At 36.7% G+C, this 24,450-nt stretch overlaps 1 protein-coding gene across 2 annotated transcripts in view; it reads right to left on the reverse strand.

The window, feature by feature from the left end:
* Positions 1 to 24,450, reverse strand: part of dmd (dystrophin) — a 229,785-nt gene that overhangs the window by 9,019 nt on the left and 196,316 nt on the right. For both annotated transcript variants that reach the window (XM_055164366.1, XM_055164360.1), the window contains 8 exons: positions 21,838 to 22,004; positions 17,813 to 17,924; positions 16,101 to 16,237; positions 13,952 to 13,987; positions 12,587 to 12,652; positions 7,035 to 7,100; positions 3,723 to 3,881; positions 2,257 to 2,500 (listed from right to left, as the gene is read on the reverse strand). In XM_055164366.1, the coding sequence (XP_055020341.1) occupies positions 2,257 to 2,500; positions 3,723 to 3,881; positions 7,035 to 7,100; positions 12,587 to 12,652; positions 13,952 to 13,987; positions 16,101 to 16,237; positions 17,813 to 17,924; positions 21,838 to 22,004 (987 nt within the window). The remainder of the gene's footprint in view (positions 1 to 2,256; positions 2,501 to 3,722; positions 3,882 to 7,034; positions 7,101 to 12,586; positions 12,653 to 13,951; positions 13,988 to 16,100; positions 16,238 to 17,812; positions 17,925 to 21,837; positions 22,005 to 24,450) is intronic.

Raw genomic sequence — 24,450 nt, forward strand, 5'->3', positions numbered from 1 at the left:
AAGGTTGTGAAAAGGTGTCAGATTCTCATTTGGGATGACTTTGTAAACGACAGTCTCAGATAAGTGCAACTCAACCGAGCAAAGAGTGATGGATTTGTGCACAAAAATAAATCTCACGCAGGGATAATTCAACTACTTCCTGCTAATTTGGTTTAAGACTGTCTTATTAGGAAAGGTCACAAAGACGTTTTGCCCTTCAACAATGTTTACAGAGTTCTTTATTAGCACGAGAATCAGTTTAAGAGGTTTTTAGGGCTTATATAACGCTATTTTCTGATCTCTGTTATAATCTTGTTTCCTCGTTAAAAAGTTGTGGAGTTTTGTTTTGTTTCTTTCACACATGTTTAACATAGTCCTTGTCCCACTTTGTGATATCATATAGCAATACCGGAAGTGCTCCATTGTGTTTTTAAACTCCAAACATCTTAACTAGAATCATTTGGATGATTTCAGCCTTGGAATTTCAAATTTCTACTGTACTGTCAAAGGTAGCTGCCTAATTAACTAGAATGCAATCACTCATTCAGCTTAAGCTCACAGAGTCAATTTTGTGTAATACAAGACCTTTAAATATGTCCTCGCTCAAGAGTTATGCAACTTTCACTCAGTAAAAAAAAAACATTAAACGCACTAATTAAATCTATGCGAGTTTATGATAACTGATGTGAAATGGTTTTGACTTTGCCAGTGAAAATTATTATCAGTTTTATTATCAGTTTTTGCAATATGATACATTTTGGAAGTTTTATTGAAATTTGGAAAATAGCTGTTCCATACCACAACTATGGTAAGAAAAAAAAGTACTGGTAATGTATCTTTATAAATTTGTTTTCATTTTTCTATACACATTTTAGTATGATTATATTAACTATGTAATTAAGAGTCTATATAATTTTTTTCAGTATTTTTTGTACTGCAGTCACATGTAATTTCCCTCATGAATCAAAGTTTCAGTCGGTTGGTTGCAAATTAACAGTTTTATTTTAATCAAGATTGAGATTCAGTGTTTTCTAATTATCAATGGTCAGCTAGGGTGTTTTCAACAGAGGTGTCTACAGGCAATCTTTTGTCAATAAAAGGAGGAGCAGTGGTTTGTTTTAAATGGGAAAAATGTAATTATAAAAAGTCTGTCTTGTTTGCGTTCCAGAAATTAAAATTGAAAAACATTTTAATTTGTTTTTAATGAGACAAAATAAATCAAAATGAAAATCAAGATGAACAATATGAGGAAAACATGTGATTATTTTTAGTCATATTGCCTTGCTCTATTGGAATGGCAAAGGAAAACAAAATGAAGATTCAACAACTCACCACAAAAGAGGATATTTTAAAGGTCCTACATATTACACAAAATGTACTCTTTTGCACTTTTAATCATTTTATAATGCTGTTCCCTCAAAAACATAGCTGGAGTTTTGTTTTGTTTCATTCACAGGTGTTTGAGTAATTCTTTATTATTAGTCTCTTTACATCTCCAAAGCTCAAAGTGCTCTATTTCACCTTGTGATGTCATGTAGTGGTAGTTTTCAAGTTAAAAGTGTAACCTTTTGTTCAGTAGAGGTTGGCAATTCCAGAGCTGAAATCATACAAATGATTCTAGTGAAGGTGTATGAAGTTTAAAAACATACAAAACACACTTTCTGTAATACTACATGACATCACAAGGTGGAACAGAGTGTTTTCAGTTTGAGAGAAGAACACAGCCTAAATATGCAGGATTTGTTAAACATTTGTGAATGAAACAAAACACAGCTCCAGGTATGTTTGTGATGAGAAAACAACTTTATAACATAGATCATAAAATAGTGCAATGGTAAATGGTCACATTTTTCTATAGCGCTTTTCCACCTTCAAGGCACTCAAAGCGCTTTACAACAAGGAACCACTCACCCATTCACACACACACATACACCAGTGTACACAGACACTGTGGGCAAGGTGGGTTAAGTGTCTTGCCCAAGGACACAACAGCAGCATTCATCTGTGGGAGCTGGAATCACACCAGCCAACCTGTGGGTCAGTGGATCTGACCGCTCAACCTGTGATGTTTATGTCAAGAGCTGGATTCGAACCGCCAACCTTCAGATCAGTGGGCGAATGCTCTACCAACTGAGCTACTGCCGCCCCTATATAGGCAATATAGGCCCTCTAACCACCTTATACCTTATGCCTATTTTTGAACAATTATACCATAACCAAATTACAAACTAGTTTTAATGTCCTCAATATGAGAATCCATAACGTTATGTTGTGTACCTGCTCCAGTAGCTGTCTGAGGCGGTGCAGCTGTGACTCTAGCTGTTTGTTGTGGTCCTCTAGAATCTGCATGCGCGCCTCCAGTCGGCCCTTGTGTTGCCGTAGCAGCTTGGCCTCGGCGATGAGCTCTGCGTCGCGAGCGCTCTGGGGGGACACGGGCAGCATCTCCGGGGGTGACGGGAGCGGGGACAGGCCCTTCCGGTCGTGGGCCTTCTTCAGACGATCGTACTCTGCCTGCAGCTTTCTGGGATGGGATAAGAGAGGGAGGGAATCAGGAAGAGCCAGGAAGTCTGACATTTTGAGTGAGTGAGTGAATATCCAATTTTGTTTTTCTCAATTACATTGTGAGCAGGTTGGTTATTTGATCAGAGAAAATGGAAATCTGGATTACATTTGGCAACCCTCAAATATGTGGAAATTACTTTAGATTGGCCAAACCTGAAGTGCGATTTTTCTTTTTAAACTAATCGAGAGACAGCGGAACAGTCAAAAATCATTTTACAGAAACTAGTCCAGGAAATAACTCGCAATCTCCTCCTGTGAAAACCAATACTTGTTTTACCACTACAACTGGCTCTCAATCAAAAGTACGTGTAAAATGCATTATTAAGTTACAAATCGAACATTGTGATCAGAAAGATGCAAATGGCAAGAATATCCTCACCAGCATGTTGGATTTTCAGTAATAATGTGCATGAAAAAAGGATTCAAGTTTTCAGTGTAATCTGCTACCTAACAGTTTAATTTAAATCAATATTTCAAATTCTGTATCAATGAAAAAATCTTATCAAAATAAATGCAGCAAAAAATTTAATATGCATTTGGAACAATAACATTTTTCTAACCATCTAGTTTAGCATTTCCAAGTACCCCCTTTAATCATTTAGTAATGAAAAATCTGTTTAAATAATACTTTCTTATTTTTATCATGCAAAAACATTCTGAAAATGTAATACTGACTAAAGATTTTAAAAATTAAGTACTATTCAGTTTCAACTAGTTTTAAAATCTGAAATCCTTCCAAGTAGCCCCTGGTAAGTGGTCCTCGCACCTCTAGTTGGAAAACACTGACCCTAATTCACCATTAAAACCAATTAGTCCAACTAGAAATCCTAATTTGTCGAGACTGTGACAAAACAGTATCATTGTTCACATGCACACCAAAATCTGATTATAATCTGATTTCTGGATTACTTAAATGACGTGTGAATTCAAAACTCTGATGCGAGTAATTAGAGGAACCATGATCAGAAAGAAATTAGATGATTTCCTTTTACATTTCATTAAAATAATTACAACTGTAAAAATCTGTTATTAATCAGATTTTGAGAGCGCATGAAACTGTAGCCACTGAGACAAATATTACCAACAGTAATAACAACAGCATAATAATAAAAAGCCTTGTGATTGTATCTAACGTTATGAAAATTCTAACTCCAAAGCCCATGAACGCCCCGTGGACCGACCTGTTCTCCTGCTCCAGGTCGGTGAGCACCCTCTCCAGCTCTCCCTTCTCCTCCGTTTCCATGGAGATGAGGATCTGGGCGGGGCTGCGTGGCTGGCTGAGGGGAGAGCCTTGGTTCAGAGACTGGCAGTAGTGCTGGATCAACATGTGCTCGTCATCGCTGCAAACGCACACACACACACGCGGGCGCACAATGCCACACGGGGACATGGGAGAACAGAAAATCAGCAAAGGAAATGGCTGCAGTGGCAAGTCTGAGGCACAGAGGGAGGCACAGCTTGGTATGGCTACAGTAACGTTCGAATTCGCTCAACTACACAAAAAGGGTTTGGTAATTTGGAATAGATAGTTCTGTTGTAAATAAAGTACAATTTTAAACTCAAATTTGATACCAAGGAAAAGGCTCTTAACACTGGCTCTGTCTACATGCCTATGAAAAATCTGATCACTATCTGATTTCTGGAGTGATCCCATTATTCAGAATGTCTGATCTGATGTGAGTAATCTGATTTTGTTCTGATTGTGGACACATGTGCAGATTTTGAGAAGGAACATTATGCAAAAGGACAAACTAATAAAGCAAAAATGAAAGGAAATTCAAAGACTTATTTTAAAATTCATTGCACTTTGTCTTCCAAATACAACACTTACCTCTAAAACTCTATACATTATCTGATACATGGGATCAAGTGTTTTTGATGCTCAGATCTCTTTTGTGCATGTAAACACTCACCAAAAATAAGATCCAACTATGATTTTGATACCACAAAGAAGATTAAACATTTTTAGAACGTTTAGAATGTCATTTTATAGACAAAATAAGGACATTATATTAAAGATTTTTATGTGGTCTTTTACTTGTTCTGATAAAGGCCAAAAACTTGACAGGAAAGATCCAACTTAGTTCTATTTATGTATTGTAATTTGTAGTATCGAAACCTAATCAAATGAGCATACAGTTTTGATTGTCATGTTCATGTTTTGAATTACATTTTCTCATCCTGTCTTTTGTATATTTTTACCAAAATTTACTCTTACATATACAAACAATGTATAGAAATTATATTTATTCCTTACTAATTACTATTACTAATAATTCACATGTTATCACTATAATATTTTTTGTTTCCATGCCCAAGTAATTAATCAATAAACAATCAATAAACATACTGATTTGATCTTACATCAAATGCCCTTCTTGAAATGCAAGCTTTAAATTTTGGAATCTCATACATTTTAATAAAGACAAAGAAAGATTAGCTAAACAATGACACGGACAGTTAAATCTGTTTACTAAAGTACCTTAAGTTAACAGCATTTTCACATCTTATAAAACTTGTATTCAAAATGTAATGAACCAACTGGCCCTATTTGGAGACACTAACACTGAAAACCAGCGTGAAATCTATTGCTTGTTAAATTTGGAGCTGACTCTTTGAAGGAGAAAGCACTCGTCTGAACAGCTCTATTCGCCGCATTTCTGAGACGACTTGATTGGCCACGCTCCGTCGGCTCCGGCCAATCACGCGCGCCGCCCGGAGTGTGTTCCAGGAAGTTTTTAATTAGGCCAGGTATTTAGATGCTACGTCCTCCGCTGCTCCTCTCGCTCAGCTTTTCGAACACTCACGATTCTCGGTCAGAATACAAAACAAGGCTCCCTCACTGCCGACTGTGAGGTAGAAGTCATTATGGGCCGAGCTGGTTAAAATGCCCCCAGACGATTTGAGAGGCGCCTTTTCGGTTCGCTAGCTTTCAAGTTTGCGCGAGGTAGCTAACAACTTTTAATTGCGGCGTGTCAAATTCACCGAGAAGCTATTATTATTGACAAACTTTTATCTGTCTGTCCCAAAGGAAAATGGGAGACGGTAAACACCACTTTTTGCTTATGAGCGCAGCTAATCTCAAGTGCGAGCTGGAATTCTACCAAGTATGCACAAAATAATTAAATGTTCAACTTATTTAAATATATTAAATCACATTTTTTCTGAATAATTACTTCATGTTGATCCAAAGCAAAATAGTTACATTTTACAAGATTTCTTTTAATGTTAATTTTATGACAATTATTTGTGATTTGTTTGTATTGTGATTTTAACGTCTTTCTTGCCTTACAAGATAATCAATTTAAGTTATATGAGTTCGTTTGACACAAAAATATAAAAAGAAAAACTTAAAATATTTAAATGGAATCAACATTTTATTTTTTTCAGTGTACTTTGTGAAATTTTTATCTACTTTTAAAGCATTTATAGTAAGTAAATCATATTAAATAGATAAAAGTAGGAGCAGACACTTTTACTGCTTTTTATTTCGATACATATTTTGAATACTTGTGAAGCCTCACAAGACAGTCATGTTTAATGTGTGTGGTTATATCAATATTTTTGTATGCATTTTTTTTTTGCTGTTTAGTCTGGATTTCATAGACATCTACTTTAATATCTGAACTTTAGTGCCTTTTATATAAGAAACTGTAGACATGGTACAAAAACTGTACTGAAGTACTAGTATATTTAGTTGTGGTAACTTTAAAGATTGAAAATTTAAATACATGACAAATAATTTTGCAACTTTTTACGATTTCTAAGTGTAAGAAATAAAGCCAAAGCCAAAAGCCTTTTCCAGTCCCCTCTCTGTGCCATGCAGAAGTTTAGTCATATTAATTTCATAAGACAAAATCTCAAGTCATTTGAATGAGTCTCTATGATGCTCTATGCTCTAATGGTTAACAGTTGACTTTGGGCCGTGAACAGAGAATGTTTAATGGTGGAGATTTCAAACTCAAACGTTAAAGCCCCATTGCATAACATTTTAGGTGAGGAGCTGGGCTTAGAGTACAGGAGATCCTTGTTTTTCAATGTATTCATAAAAAAAAAAAACCCCAAAACACTCATCAGCTATCATTTTAGTTCAAAAACTGACTGAAATATTACAGAGTGGTGCTTTAATCAATGTAAAATTTAACGCTTCTTGAGGATTATTTTAATTTACTTAATCATTTTGAAATCAAATAAAAAAATTATGTAAGAAATCTCTCTTAAAGAAACAGTCTCTGCTTAAGTTACCCACAATGTTTTCACATCTGACAGAACATACCCTGATTGAGTTTGTTCTGAAAGATGGGCTGATATCAAGACAATATCAGCCTTTACTGTCGTCATGTCAACAAAAATCATGTCCAAAATGCAATGCACATGTCACCACATCCACAACCAGCCAATGGGGACAGTTGACGACACACAGTTAGCCAATCGTGAGTGAGGAGGAAGTGAACGAGACAAGAACGGGTAAAAACGTAAAAAGCGGTCCTCACATGCTCTCATTGGGTGAGATACTGTCATTCAAATAAGAGCCATTACGATTTTCCATTTCTGCTAACCTGCGGAGGGGGGAGAAACACAGCGGTTACTAGTTACAGAAGAACTCCACCTTAAAAAAAAGTCCACCTTAAAAGTACTTTGCAGAGTCGATACGCACTTCTCCAATCAAGGGGCCGAGGTAAACATGTAGTCTATGAATATTTGATGTGATGGAGGGAGAAGTCAGAGGTACTTTTGTCACTTCTCTCAAGTGTTTACCACTGCGGCCACAGATCAAATGTGTTTTTCACTGAAGCTGATGGTGACCGGGGTTATGAGGCAAGCTAAGGTTTACTACAGTTCAATTTGATATGGGGTTTTATAGCGCTGATTCTACACCAACAGAGGCTAATACGGGTACTTTTAGTTTAGAGGGCTATTTTCTGATCTATGTTATAAGATAGTTTTCTCATCAAAAACAAACCTAGAGTTGTGTTTTGTTTTATTCACATATGTTTAATACACAAGCCCTGCATATTTAGGCTGTCTTTCCATCATTTCAGATCTTGTGATGTCATGTGATAATCCAGGAAGTGCTCCACTGAGTTTTTAAACTCCATACACCTTCACTAAAATCATTTGCATAATTTCCGCCCTGGAATTGCCAGTCTCTACTGAACAAAAGGTAATAGATAGCCGTTAACTTGAAAACTACCACTTCATGATATCACAAGGTGGAACAGAGCATTTTGAGCTTTGGAGATATAGACAGACTAATAAAGGCTTACTCAAATATGTGCGAATGAAACAAAACACAAAACAACTCCAGGCATGATTTTGAGGAGGTAATAACATTTTAACGTGATCAAAAGCCTCCTCTGCCTCCTTTAATACCTTTGATTTTGTCAACCTTTAATATATCTTAGCAATGAGTGGTATTTACAATATACAGTCTAAGGGTAGGTTATCTTGGAAAAGCTGAAAAGCCTAAACTAACAATGCTTTGCTTTCAAAACAGCACAACTTCAAGGTCCAATAGAAAGAATTATGTGACTAAAGATACCTTCTGCCAGAGCAAGTTAACTTTTGTAAATAGTTTTTCCCAAGTGACAAAAAACATAACTTAACAACTTAACTTTCACCTGTCCAAAACAAAAATCTGTTCAAATTGGTGTTAAAATTTCTCCAAAGTTTTCCTGGTCATTAAAGTGAGTAAACAAACAACTTCCTCTGCTCTTGACACAGGAATCGATAATGCTAAAACAGTTACAAATGTCATAGAGCTCCTTTAATTGCCTCAGTGCTATTGCTGCTACACCACTTTGGCTGTAGTATGTGTCCACTTTTTATAGTGAATAAAGACGACTTTTAAAGGTCTTGTATTACACAAAATCGACTCTTGTGAGCTTTAAGTCATGTTAGAACGTTGTTACCCTACCGTGCTACATCTTCAAAGCTCAAAATACTCTGTTCCACCTTGTGATGACATGTTTCTAAGTTGCCTTTTACCTCTTGTTCAGTAGAGATTGGCAATTCCAGGGCTGAAACCATCTAAATGATTTGACCTGAAGGGTTTGAAAAACATAGTGAACTAAAAAAAAGCCTAAATATGCAGGGTTTGTGTGTTAAACGTGTGAATAAAACAAACCACAACTCCAGATATGTTTGTGATGAAGAAACCTTATAACATAGATCAGTAAATAGCGTAATATGGGCCATTTAAATCTATGAAGGGACTGACCACTGAAACTATATTGAAGTCCAATTACTTGACTTCTTCACCTCGCCACCTCACTTTTATGTGAAATCTGGTGATTGTCTAGGTGCCTGGAGGCTACCAAGCAGTACCCGTACCAAAAGCTTTCTTCAGAGCCAATAGTGCCCCATCTAACGCCTAGCTAACTGACCTCCTCATAAGTGTGTAGTCAGTGTTGGGAAGTAACTGAATGGGAACACAAATTTTGAGTAACTGTATTCCAGCAACATACTTTTTCATTTGGTGGTATTCAGAAGTACAGTCACTTTCTTAAAATCAAAGGAATAGCCTACATTAAGGTATTTGATCATCTGATTTAGGCTTCAATCGTCACAGAGTCAGTGAGAATCTATGAAACACTCTTCTTGTGATGAGTGCATGTCTGATTTTTCCATCTCCAGTTAGTGACAGGAAATACTTTAAACACAAAGCTGTTTTTAATCCTATATTGCATTTTCACTATGATTAAAATGCAACTCAATGCAAAAATACTCCAAATATTCAGAATACAGTACACTGACTGGATCATGTTTGTGACTGTATTCAGTATTCTGTAACTAAATACATTTTCAAAGTATTCTCCCCATCACTCTGCGCAATTCACTCTTTTGTCAGTCTCCTTCTTGTTCCTCAGCGGTGTAATTTGGTTAGCTTTACAAACTTGAAAAAACACACGTATTCTTTGGTGAATAACAATATTGATGTTTTCCTTTCCTTTTGAGCAGTAATCGACGCCATGCTAAAAGCTACAGGCAAAAGCATTATTAACATAGCCTAAAAACAGCAGACTGCGTATTCACCAGAAATACAACGTTTCATTTTAATATGTCCACGCATTCAAATTAGACCATAAGCACAGGGATATCTTGACATTTTAGTTTGTCCGGGCACCATTTATCATCTTTATTATCGCCTGAAAAAGCAGCTGAATGTTTCTAACCTATTCAGCAAGGTGGAGAATACAGCTCCGTCCGCACACACAAGAATACAGAGATAGGGAAAAGTTCACATAAATAAAACATAACATTTGATGAGGTGTCAAGGTATCCCTTTAAGTCAAAAAGACATGCACTTAAGTATGGCTTTAATACACAGCCAAAAGCACTGCGTTTGTACATCACTTGAAAAGACCACGTTGCCACGGCGATAATATCATTTTATTTTAAAGGTTTTTTTTGCTTAGTTGCGCTTGTGTGACCTATGACCTAGCAAGACGGACGTTATTTCCTTCATAAATGTGTAAAAAGCTGTATTTAGATTGCAAAGGGTTTACTCGTGTTTTGAACAAGCTCTATCAGCCTGTCCAGAGATTGTCCAATTCAATTTTGTTTTGTTTTCCTTTTATTCAGCGTCGCCTTTTTCATTTTTATTATCTGTGCTACTGTTTGTTTTTGTGCTCAGCAAGATGTGATCGGTGAAAGCGTGCGCAAAGATGTTTTCGCTGAAATCACTGGATCTTATTTACACTGTCATAAGGCAACTCTATTTCACCATTTACAATTATTAAGAGTCATTTATAATATCTTTTATCATATTAGTGGTAGTTTTGTTGTTCTACTCATATGAGACCACTCTCATCTACCTGTCCATCTACAATAACTAAAGTTAATGGTCCTATATTATGCAAAATTGACTCTTGTAAGCTTTAAGCCATGTAAAAATGTTGTTACCTCCTCAAAAACATACCTGGGGTCATGTTTGGGTAATCCTCCAAAAGCTCCAAAGCTTAAAATGCTGTTCTACCTCGTGATGTCATGAAGCATTAGTTTTAATGTTAACAGGTTCCATTTACCTTTAGTTCAGTAAAGACAGGCAATAGGCAATGTGAGAATGAAATAAAATAAGACTCCAGCTATGTATTTGATGAGGAAACAACATTGTAACATAGATAAAAAAAATAGAGTAATATGGGCCCTTTAAGGATCTTAACTGAGTGCAAAGGAGATTTATCAAATGTAACATATTTTTTAAAAGACTCCATTCGCACCTATATTGAAATCATCTATCAAAAAGTTTATGGTTTGCGGCCCAAATTTGTATTCCACCAGTGTCTCACATCACCTTCAAAAATCTGTCCTCAAATCCCACGACTGCATCTTTAAAAACAGCACCACCTAATTATTTGACTATTTCAAAATCATGCGCCAAATTTAACTCCCAGGTTGGTGACAGGAAGCACTCGACTACACAAACGCCATCTGTCACTGGGCCTCTCTGTGATCCAACGCGATGTAAAAAATAACACTTTGAGAGGAACATTAAAAGGTGCATTATGTAACTTTTCAGGTGGAGGGCCAGTCAAATGCTTTTGGAATAGGATGTTTCACAGTATGGCACTGAACCTTTCTATCATCATGGAGACCAAACTAGGCCATGTTATAAATCAGATCTGTGGAGAGGCAACCCTGCTCAATCAGAACGCCCGTCTTGCTAGATATTTTTGAGGTGTAAAACCACCTGGAATTGAATGTACGATAACACTGTTCAATGTAATTCTGTGGGACATTCCCATTTCTCCACCAGAAAAGTTACACAATGCACCTTTAAGGAAGACTGTGTTCAACTTTACGACTGATCAAATTAAAAGCAGATGAGATGCGTTGATTCAGAATTAGGACAGAAGATCCCCGGTGAGTTAATGGTTGAGGGAAGAGAAGATAGACAGTCAACCAAACGAGAAGAGAGACTAAGAGTGTGCAGTCTTATTGGCTCCTCTTCCTCCAAATTCATTATTTTAAACCACATGGATCGCGAGGTTCGGAGATCTCTGGAGGAGCCATTATCTGTGATGCTTGCAGGGCCCGGGACAGTGAAAGCGATGAAGAAAGTGGAGCAGGAGCCAGCAAAATGATATTAGAGAAACTATATGAAATCTGGGAGAAGATATCACAATAAAAGTATCATATATATATATATATATATATATATATATATATATATATATATATATATATATATATATATATATATATATATATATATATATATATATACACGAGTTAGGATATTCTTAAATTTTGTTAAGGCTTCGGAGTTGTACTGTAGGTTATTGAATAAGAGATCGGGTTGAATCAGGTCGCAGTCCGGATCAAACCAGAAAGAGAGGAAAATCTGTCCATGAGTTTCAAGGAAAAAAGGGCCGTTGCCATAGTGATTAATAATTTGAAACTAAATATTATGTCTTCTGAATGGGAAATTGAAACCCGTGAATAAAAAGTATACAAGTCTCTAGAATGATTGGTCAAAATTGGTTCAGTGACTCAGTAAAATGTAACTTATTCATGACTATAAAACTAAATGATTCAGAGGATTAAAGTGCCCATATTACTTTATTTTCTGAACTTTTTATACTTTTGCTCATCCTCATCAAAAATATGCATGGAGTCCTTCTCTCAAACAGAAAAAACTATTCTGCACTTTGAGATGTCATGTGGTAATACAGGGAGTGCTCCACTGTGTTTGTAAACTCCATACACCTTCACTAGAATCATTTGGATGACCTGGAATTGCCAACTTTTACTGAACCATTATATGACATTATGAGGTGGAAGAGAGCATTTTGAACTTTGCCAGTGTAGACAAACTAATAAAGGATTACTCAAGCATGTGTGAATGAAACAAAACACAAGTCTGGGTATGTATTTAAGGAGGTAACAACATTATTACAAGGCTAAGTGCTTACAAGAGTCATAATTGCTTCTCAGTATTTTCACTTTCAGAACCACATTTTATGAAGAATGTTGCTTTTGATAGATAATGCCACTTTAGCCTTTTCGTATTAAATTCATATAGTAGTGATTTTTGCGTTACCGGTTGGCGTAGTGCTCGATCCGTGTGTGCGTATCATCATGGGACAGCTGAGGGGACGATCCGGGTCTGAAAAAGAGCCAAAAAAATAGAATGAAACCGAATGAAAAACGAAACAAAAAAATGTGAATGTATCTTGGGGCCTATTATTCCCCAAACCCTCACACACGCACATGCACTATCCTTAGACAAGTCCACAGGGAGGTCTATGGGAGCAGCAGACACAACACGGCACAGATGTGAAAAGCTATGGGATGAATTGTAAACCGGCTCTTGTTATGTCTACTTTGGAAAACTTTATTGATTTTTAAGAGTTACCACTTCACATTAGGAGAGATCAGTGTTTATCATTAGGCCTCTGCGGACATGGGTAACCTGCTTTGGTGGAGTGTCCTTGAGAATTTTGGATTAGCTTCTCTTCAGGGTGGAGCTACTGCAGTGATTACACAAAATTGACTGTTGTGAGTTTTTAGCCATGTTATGTTGTTCACTCGATATATGGAATGATGTAATAAATAAAGGGAAAAAAAACCTCTTCTAAATAGTTTTCAAGTAAACAGTGGGTACTTTGAGGATTTGAATATATATATGCATTTTTTTTTCTACGCAAGTCATTTTATCTTACTTTATATATTTGATGTCTCCTAAATCTAAATCTGTAAATCTATAAAAAATGCAGAAAGTAGTAAAAATAAAATAATAAAAACACTGAATGAGAAAAAGTAAAATAGCTCTGCAGTCTGTTGAAGAGCCAGGACTGTGGTCAGCCGTTCAAGTGTACCAAGTCTAGCATTGCCACACCATTTATCACATTTACACAACTGTTCACTCCACAGTTTTCAACATTTCTTCTCTCTATGGTTTAATTTAATTTATTTTTGTTTGAACAGCTGAAAAAAATTAATTTGGATTTTGAAATATTTTGTGTTCTGCTAAATTAAAAGTACTTGATGGAGCAATGTATAATGTTTCTCGGGATCTTTTGTAGGGATGGGATATATCGGTTCCAGTATCAGAGACGTTATTTTATATATATATATATATATATATATATATATATATATATATATATATATATATATATATATATATATATATATATATATATATATATATATATATATATATATATATATATTTTTTGGCAAATGTCTGCCCATCCCTACCCTTTTGGTAACTTCTTTTGGAGTCTTGGTATAGTAGGAAGTGAACCAGGGGCTTGTCTATGTGTTATGAAATACAAATATGTTATGAGTTAGCAGCAGTAGCCATAAACTAATGTAAATGACCACAGATGACAGAATGAACCATGAATGTATACTTATATTAGTGTATGGTGCTGTGTTCTTGTGTCAGCCAAATACTCACGCATCTACGGGCCAGAAGTTGATCAGAGTGACAGGACTGCAAGACAAAAAAACCTGAGATGATGACACAGGAAGTGGGAGCACGTCGCCATGGCGAGACACGAGGCAAAGCATGATGGGAACTGTAGTCATGAGAAGCGTTGGAAGTGGTTGCCGTGGAGATCACAGGGACACGATGGGCAGAGGATGGGCACTTCCACTCATACATACAGTAGTTTATTAATTTGATATATAGCTACTTTAGTTATTTTGATACTGCATAAGAGGATGACAAAATGGAATATTGATTTAACTTTCTTTTACCAGAGAGATGTTAACCTTGTCCAGTATTTTCTACATAAATTACCATTATTGACTTAAGAAAATAGAGCTGCGTTACAGAATTTCAATAATCGTCAACATCTTTCATACCAACTGACAATAATTGACTTTTAGTATATTACAACCTTCGATTCATCAATACATATAAATGTTATGAGATAATACAAGGATTAGGGTACTAAAAACATTGATGTATTGACTTAACTGCTAGGTCCATTATTATAAATATCAGGGTTGGAATGAAAAATGAAGTTATTACATAAGAATATTTGAATAAGTGGAATTTAAGCTGTATTTCCCAGTAGATTTTCATATTAACATAAAAGTATGAAAATTAGCATAGTGTTGCTGTGTGATCTTCGGGTCAAATTCTTACTGACAAATATTGATTCAGAAACCGAGTCGGTATTAGCATATTCGGCGTGCTGATGCCTTCTGTAAATGTTAATGATCGTGGGCACAGAAATTACATTGGGGCAAAATATGTAATGTGTTTCATAAATTCATCATAAGGACATTGATTGCTGTCAGCCCTGAATTTATTATGGCTTTTATGATAAATAGAGAACTAGGGCGAGAACTGCTGCATGTGCGGTCTCACGATTGTTATGTTAAATAGGCCCATAACATCAGGTTTAGAAAGTGGACCATCTATCCAGAATACGCCAAGGTTTACCATGTTATGACTGTACTGAAGTATAAACCAGATATTCATTTTGTACCATACTGATTGACCAATAGGAGAGCTAGCAAAATGGAAAAACACTAGGCCTGTCACGATACTTAGTATATATGAAGTTATCGTTTAATATATGAAAGGTGGAACAATATTTTTCAGGTCAATATTTATTGCGGGTGCTTTTTTTTGTAGTAGTAAGGACCCTTTCGTTATTTTGTGCACTATGATTAGATTTGGACTGTATTCAGTACAGATACAAACTAAGTTCTAATGTGTTCTCTGCCATTTATTTAGCGCAGTTTGTGCTTTTTGTGTTTTTTAACAGTATTATACATTTAGAATAGTTTCTGGAGATACATCTGCTTTAGGGTCTTTGTGTCAGTGGCATAAATTCAAATTTCAAAATTATCATTTAGTACCTCCATTTACTTCAGCAATATATTGTCCTTCAAAATTTGGCAGGCCTTCTGGAAACTAAAGGTGCACTATGTAGCTTTTCGGTGGGTCTGTTACTTGTTTGTCACATGAAAATATAATTACTTTGCCTAGAATGTTCCACAGTATGGCATAAACTTGACTACCTTTCATTTATTTAGTTGCATCGTTTCAATGTCAAAATATACTTGCTTGTCTCCGTGGAGATTGCCAAGTTTTATACCATTTTGTGGAACATTCCAGGCAAAACAACATCACAGAAAGTTTTTGGACCTCCACCTAAAAACGTCTTTACAATCTACATTTCAAGAGCATGTTGCAGTCAAAGCTTTAAAATAACTAGTTCATTCAAAGCTACAGAAATGTAAGCATATTTTTTAACAGTTTGCCCATTAAATTTTCAATTTTCTTTCTATGAATTCAAATATTTATGTCAAGGTAATTAGCCATCCAGTTGCATTATAATAGAAATCATATTGTTATAGCTCAATATCTCAAATATTCGCTAATCAGCTATTTTCTTTAGGCTGTATAAACACTGAACAGACCTCTAAATAAGACATTATTAATGATTAAGAATATATAGTATTTATGGGAAAAATGTAACACAAGTCCCCCAATACCAGCCTGTCAGAAGTGAATCTAACAGACTGGGCTCCTATCAGGTGTAGAGTATCTGCTGTGTTGACCTGTGTGTGTAATAGAGTGCACTCACGTCTCCATGTTGTCCCCCTCGAGGATGGTCTGAACAGGCAGGTAGCCCATACGAGGGTGTTTGGCAAAGTAGCGCTTGGTTCGAAACTTGTTCTTCAGCACCTTGGCAAAGTCCCTCACATCCTCCCCTGACGTGGTCTGGATGGGAGAGGAGACAAAGACAGCCTTGTTCAGAGCACAAACACACCCGCAGCCCATCTAGTGTGAGCCCTTTCCACTTTATTCACCGCAGATTCCCCGTTAATGCCTTCATTGTGGCGACTGGAGTGTGTCATTACAGTTACAAGCAAAAGAAAAGCAGATTTAGCACTCAGACAGGGCTCCTGCCTCTGTATTTGAAATCACTTTAACCCGTGTTTGAGAAATATTTATACAGCGCAGGTTTACGGCAGCGTGGGGAGCAGAGAGGGGCTGTTATACGATTTGGTAAAATGTATTTCACGCTCTTAGTGAAGTCGCCACTGAGCCCCGCTGTGAAATTCACGGGCTTTTTCATCCTGCCTTTTATGTCAGAGTTTACCCAAGGTCTAACACTTTATTTTCCTCCTTCTGTTGTGGCACTGCAGTTTGACTGGGCTGGCTTTACAGTGCACTGAGCAGAGAAGCAGACTCAATCTAGAGCACACTTTACAGAGCTGGTTCAACGCCAAGGCATTTTTAGACCCCATTTTGTACTTATTGTAGAAAAGTGTTCTGCGGCTAGAATGTAGATGGTTATTTTAAAACATTCATATATAGGGCTGCACAAGGAAAATGTACTCCATGTGGTTTATATTAGTCACACTATTGACCTTTAAATTTACTCAGAAATGAAACGACGAGAAAATGTATGTAGGTAGGAAAAAAATATCTACAAGCTGTTATTTTAAGGGGCAGTAAAAGCTTTCTTCATCATTATGAGTCATGAGGGCTTTGATTTTCCACAAAGCTTTAAAAATCCTTAGTTACTTAACCCAGTGATGTGTAAGACAGGAAAATAAAATTTGCAGAACTTCAAATATCAGCTATAATTGTGACTTAACATCAACGGGTTTGCTGGGTTTCAACTACCACAATTGATTACTGATTAGTAGTAATGCTACAGCTTCTACTATTGCATGTTAGTGTCTACTGCCAAAACACATTTTTAAAGAGGGGGTATTTTACTTCTGTGGGCTATTATCTGCTAACACAGAACATATTTAGGTCACTATGTTACTTTTTATTGTTTTGAAAATGCTGTATTCACCAAAAACTATGTATTAAGTCTCCCCTCCCTTCACTCCCCTATCACAACACAATCAGCCTGCATCTCGCTAGTGAAACTACAACACATCACATCAGCTTTTTGTACAGTTTTATACAGTTTTGTATCATGTTTTGTATATTTATGGAGAATTGTTGTGTGTGAACATGGGTGTTATAGGCTTGTTGAGCATTGGACAGAACCTTACAACTTACTTACAACAACCGTAAGGAGCGTTTGAAAAGGGCTCGGGAGAGATCACTAAAATATTGAAACATGCATGGATGACATCTAAAAACTCTTAAGGCATGTTTTTGATGAAAGAATCAACATTATAACATGGTAGACAGCTAAAAAGCATAATACCCCCTCTTTAACAACTAAAATCTTTTTTCCCTACATAATTATGATAATAAAAGGAGCTATCATGAATCTAACCATCATATCAGTGCACGTACATGAGTTTGAGCTGAACTAAGTATTCATACCGGAGTGCAGTATTCCACCATGGGGTACTGCATCTTGTGTCCCTTGGCGACTCGTCCAGAGAAGAAGCAGCTTTGGCAAATGTCATAGTTGAAATGCTTCAGACTGCGATATCTGTGGAGGAGAAAGAGAGAAGTGGAAAGAGGGAGAGAGAGAGAGATTTTTAACAGACAAAAACATTTGCATTCAATTTCATCCACACCTCGTGTTATTTACATAAAAATTTACTTAAGAATTGACATTACATACATACTATTTACACTATTTATAAAAACACAGGTCCAAATAAATCTCCAAAAGACAGTGAGAAAGAGACAGAAAGAGAGAGAGAAAGAGAGAGGGGGACAGGAAGAGGAGGAGAAGAGAAGGTCAGGTGGAGTTTGGGGACAAAAGGAGGCGACCGGAGAGAGTTATCACGAGAAAAACTATAAAATACCGAGAGGGAAGGCCCCACAGTAAAAAGGCAGATTTACTGGGCTGTTTTGGTCGGACAGGCAGTAGTTAAAATTCTTTCAGGCCCAGTCCCTAAATGAGAAATTTATTCAGCTGCCCCAGGACACATCATTAAAATTTATCACCTCTCCTGTTATGAAGAAGCCCACCAACAAAGGACCAGATATACCTGAATTTACAAGGGGGGAAAAAAAGAGACTAAGTACTGTTTTTGAAATTGGCATTACAAAAAGCGGCGTAATCACATAATCCATCAGTAAAAGGTAGACAAAACAAGAAAACAGCAGGAGAATTGGATAAGGAGGAGAAATTAAAAATCAAAAACAATTCTCGTAGACTAGAGAGACTTGGAATTGTAAATTATGTATCTATTATAATTCAACGCGAGCCCTTTATCAGAGCAAAGCAGTTGAATTAGGATCAAAACAAAAACTGGCCAATTTAGGATTTAAAGAGAGTGCATTGATGTGTACAATTAATCAGAATATTGCGGAGGCAGCCAAATTTTGATAAGGTCAAAAATGTCATCTCTTATGGAAGATTAACTGTGGGCCAAGTACTGCAGCGTTTGTTTAAAATTATGGGGAAAAGTAATTATGGAAACAGAGATGCTAAATATTAGTATAACATCTAGGACCCCAACGAAATAGAAATTGATGAACTTTGAATAAGTTTAGAACTGTTTTAATGTGTATTATGTAACTTTTCTGGAGCCCGAGATTGTTTTGCCTTGTCTGGGATGTTCCACAGTATTGCAATGAGCTTACTCATCTCCATGAAAACAAGCAGGTTTCAAGGTATTTTTGAGCATTAAAAACAACTGTAATTGAATAACTGAATGCATGTTAGATGTTTAATACCATACTGTGGAACATTCTAGGCAAAGCAATAACACTGACAGACCTTGCACCCACCAGAAAACTACACAGTACAGCTATAAAAATAACTTTTTCATTGTGATACATTTAAATTTAAAGACCAAAATGTTACTACAAATTTAGTAGAAGTCGTAGTAGTAGTAGTAATAGTATTAGTTGTTTTGGCCGAGGGCAATTTGTGCATTTATAAATTATATAAAAACATCATGAATCGTACTAATTAGCCTGGTAGCTTAAGGTAAAACAGGTCCATTAACTCCTATACAAATGAGAGTCTACCACCACCTGCAGTTAGATCTATTCCAGTGCTTTATTTCTATGTCTGTGTAATGAACCTGATTAGGGCTGAACGATTTGGGGGAAATATCTTATTACGATTTTCTGACAAACTTTGCGATTAGGTTTGCAATGTATGTTTTAATAATGGGATTCTGTTCAAGGTTCACATTTTAAACACGTCCAGAAGAATTGACTGATAAATGAACTGACAAACTAGAGTAATACAAGAATCACATTTGGGAACATTTAATTTTTTTCTAGTTTGGGGACGAAATTACTACTTCTACTAACTGTACGTGTAAGTGATACCTATGTTACGCAAAATTGACTCTTGAGAGCTTTTAGTCATGTTGGAATCTTCCACTTCCACATACCCACATCAAAAACACAACTGGAGTAATGTTTTGTTTCATTTACACATGTTTGACTAATCCTTTATTATTATTATTATTATTAGTCTGTTTACATCTCCAGAGCTCAAAATGCTCTGCTCCACTTTGTGATGTCATGTAGTGGTAGTTTTCAAGTTAAGAGCTACCTTTTACCTTTAGGTTAGGAGAGACTGGCAATTCCAGATCTGAAATCATCCAAAAGATTCCAGTGAAGGTGTACGGAGTTTAAAACACAATGGAGCACTTCCTGTAATACCACATGACATCACAGGGTGGAACAGGGTGTTTTCTGTTTGGGAGAAGAACTCAGCCTAAATATGCAGGCTTTGTGTGAATGAAACAAAACACAACTCCAGGTATGTTTTTGATGAACAACTACATTACGGATTTGAAAATAGTGTACGTAATATGGGCTCTTAAAGCAATTTTGATTAACCTTGCTGCCCTAAACCTTGTCATGAACACCAATTCACAAACAGCTTCAAATTTCCATTTCTTCTAGTGTAGATTTTCCTCAAAGTATAGACACTCAGAATTGCAGTCTCAGAGTGGAGCTACCCAGGGACCCAGCGCTCGATCCTTCTTTTCAATTTTCTCCAAAACATGAAGGCGAATCTGAAATCCCAACAGCGGTGGCACCTCTCTTCTCCTACTGTTTAAATAAAGGAAAAACACTATGGGGATGGGAGCGCGCTGTATGCTTCAAAACACAACCTCTCCTCTGTGGCAATGGGGCAATAAAAGGCTATCTCTCCCCTCCTAGTTATTACGAATGAGACAATGGCGTATAATAAAAGAAGGTTTAGGAGCTGCGTTCTTTTTCATTAAACCTATAGACTTGTTAAAAGTGTGATCGATTGGTTTTTACTTGCTAGGAGCGCGATGCTAAAGGATGTGTTAAATACTAGCATCATTCGTACAAAATGAAAGCGTGGTGAGGAAGTAGCGCGTAGCTTTGTTTCAATTTACCCAATATGAAATTAATGTTGTGTTTTATTACTCTTTGTAATGGGATGGGACTTTTGGAGAAATGTCTCGCTTGCCAGTTTTACAGAGGAGGTAACTTTATCGATTTAAAGGTGCGCTGTTACTTTTCTGGTAAGTAAGTAAGTAAGTAAGTCTTTAGGCTTTAATGGGATCAGGGACTTTATGGTAAGCTACTATTGAGCCAAGCTGCCCTGGGGCTCATGACAGAGGTCTCGCTTGCCAGTTTTAAGGACACAGAGGTATTTTAACTGGTAACTGTTTTATGGAGACCTATGTAGATTTAAAGGATGCATGCAAACTCCACACAGAAAGGTGTAACTTCTTGCTGTGAGGCTGGTGTAGCCACTCAGGGTCTGGTGGAGGGTCTGTGGTCTGCTTGTCCTCATGGTGATGTTATGGCTTTGCCCGTTATGTTCCACAGCATGGTATTAAACAAATATATCTTGTGTTTATTCAATTACCTTGCTTTTGTTTTTCAAAAACTACCGCAAAAACATACATTAATGACGTGAGATGGTCCACTTCTCGACAGACCTGACCTGTAACTTGGCCTGGTGATATGGCTTGCTTGTCTCCATGGAGATAGTTGGAGGTGCACTATGTAACTTTTTGGCTGGGGGTCTGTCACCTGCTTGTTTCTACGAATATGTCGTCGCTCTGCCTGGAATGTTTCACACTATGACATTAAACAGCTCTATTTTACATTAAATTGCAGGTGGTTTTAGAGTTAAAAATACTTAGAAAAACATTCTGACTAAGTGGGGTTGCCTCTCCACAGATCTAACCTGTAACTTGGTCTGGTTTGGTCTCCATGTAGATCGAAAGGTTTAACACCATACTGCATTGAAACATTACAAACAAAGCAATAACATCTCCATGAACAAAAGCATTTGATGGACTCTTTACCAAAAAAGTTACACAATGCATCTTTAAATTAAACTAAATGCCATGCTGTAGAACATTCTAGGAAAAAACAGATCCTGATGATTCTGTTTGAGTGGGCGTGTGTGGGAGGGGCTTAGGGGATTGGGGGGGTACCTGAAGCCGATGATGGGGCACTCCTTGCAGATGTTGCACTTGGCCTGGTGCTTGGCGGTCTCGGCGGCAGCCACGCGGTGAAGGACGGGTAACCACACCATGGACTGGGGCTCCAGGCGCATCCAGTCCAGGAACATGGACGCCTCCAGCTCCGGTTTGTTGTTGGCCTGAGGAGAAGAGATACAAAAGTGAAAATGAGAGTGTTTTTCGGTTAAGTAAAAGTAATTTTTACATGATAGGATTTTTGGGGAGAATTAAAGAGAAATTTGAATTAGAGGTAAAATATATTTGTTACATATATAATAGGGGTGGGACGAGACACAATTCCCTCAAGATGATGCAAGATAAAAGATTGGGGTTTGGGTTCACAATTTTTTATTTTATTATATATAATATTTTTGTTGCAATTTTAGCACTGCATTTTGGAACTATAAAAGTTATAACTCACCAACACATAACACTTTTTTATCCTATTAATATAAACACAGGGAAGAAAAAATCTTGAAAAATGATCTTGCCCCATCCCCAATACATATGGCTACTATACAAAGAATTTGAGTAACTGTCTTGTTTATAAAATAGGCTGTGCAAATATTAAATTTGGACTGGATTGTTGGGCATTATTGGCCAGTCATCATAATAATCTATTAATATTGATTTTAACCAATAAAAAAGGCCAGTAGTTTGTATAAGAGAAGATTCAGACCCACTCAATAAATAGGTCTAGCAGACCATGGCAGCCTTCTCCATGAATAAAAACGAAAGAAAAAAAAAACAATAAATAATAAAAATTGATTTGGGTAAAGTTTCCAGTGAGTTGTAAAACCCTCCACATGTCTACAGTATTTAAGCTCCATTTTACCTTGCTTAATTTCACTGAACTTGTGTGTTTACCATCTATAGATTATTGGTTAGTGATGCATCTCCTGGACCGCGGCACCAATAGATCAATACGTTTCCGCAAAAAAGTTAAGTGCCGATTACTGCTGGGGGAAATGGCGCTATTACTGAAAGATAAGCTAATCAATGCTAATGTAAAGAGCCAACAATTAGCCTGTTAGCTTATTGCATCTACTGTTGAGACATTATCTGTCCAGCTAACAAGAACGCTGCATTCAAGTAAAACAGTGCAAATGGAAGAATAATGTTTAATTTAAATATATTATCATATTTTTATTAAGAAAAGCAATGAACTAATTTTGAGCTTGAAACTGCCACAAAACGCATTAAGTTTTCAATGTGCCCTCAAGCTAAAGCTAAATACTTAATACACAGAGACATATTCTTGCAACAGTATAACACAATAAAAGACACAAATTAATTTTGGCTTGGCGTTCCAGTGCTAATTTTTATTCTAATCACCGCTAGCAAAGGATAGTCTAGTTAAAATGTTCGAGCATCTGTATACTTTTCATAAGTTTGCTTTCATTTAGTTTATAACTTGCGTAAAAAATATGAAAACATCGCAAATAAAGTTAGAGAAATTATTGGGCGGATAATGTGAGATTGCCCATCTGGTGAACGCGCTTTGAAATCAGTTGTAAAGTGAACAGAGGTGTGTAACATGGACCCAGGAAAACCGTCTGTTTACGAGGCATAACCGAAATAAATCAGATTTAGAGTAAAAAAAAAAAGTGAATTTGAAAACGTCTGTCTGCGCGTTTATTGAATTATTAGTGATGTGTCTGGAACAAAACGTACCACCGTGTCACCTCTGGTTTCCATCTGCTGTTCGGAGAGAGAAGACAAAACAAAAAACAAAAAAAAGCCAGCGATTGCGATGCTTCGAGGTGCAAACTATCACAGAGGCAGGCTATTACAGGTGAACTGATGCTTCGGGGTGTTTGTGCATTGCCACGGCAACGATTATCGCCCCTGTCAATCAACACGGTGACAGGGGAAGATGGAGGATGGGGATAATAGTTATAATCTGTAGGATATCAAACAGGGAGAGTCCATGAGAACGCTGCTTGGTGAGTGTGATCAAAAATACAAAGTGACAAGGTGCCTGGAAAGTTGGCAGTGCAATCCCCACTCGCTGATGTTGTGTCCTTGGGCAAGAACTGTGGTGACATGACAAGGTGAAGAGCTAATTGCTGTAAAGAGCACCTCAAGAAACAATGCTTTTTTTTGGAAGTTGTGATTGAACATTTCAATTCAAATTCTAATAGTGTTGAGGTTGTGTTGTGGCCATATCTGCATTTTTATAGATTTTTATTTTATTCAATAGCTCCTATTTATCGTCAGGACTATGGGGGAGAATAATCATTTAAAACTGCACCAAGCCCAGCACTGTGCAGAGTCTGAATTTCTCCAAGGACAGTAATTAAATATACTTTCCAATAGTCATATTTAGTAACAGGAAACGCTAATAGTGTTAAACCAAAATGCAGTACAAGTCCTTCAGTGATTGTCTTGAAGGGATTCCTGTGAGCTTTAAGACATGTTATAATGTTGTCACCTCATCTAAAACATACCTGGAGTTGTGTTTTCTTTCATTGTTTTGAGTAATCCTTAATTATTATTCTGTCTGCCACCTTGTGATGTCATAACGTTAACAACTACCTTTAACCTTTAGTTCAGTAGAGATTGGCAATTCCAGGTCTGAAATAA

This window comes from Boleophthalmus pectinirostris, unplaced genomic scaffold (genome assembly GCF_026225935.1).
Source record: "Boleophthalmus pectinirostris isolate CB_2022bp ecotype Guang Dong unplaced genomic scaffold, ASM2622593v1 HiC_scaffold_11, whole genome shotgun sequence".
NCBI classification, from domain to species: domain Eukaryota; kingdom Metazoa; phylum Chordata; class Actinopteri; order Gobiiformes; family Gobiidae; genus Boleophthalmus; species Boleophthalmus pectinirostris.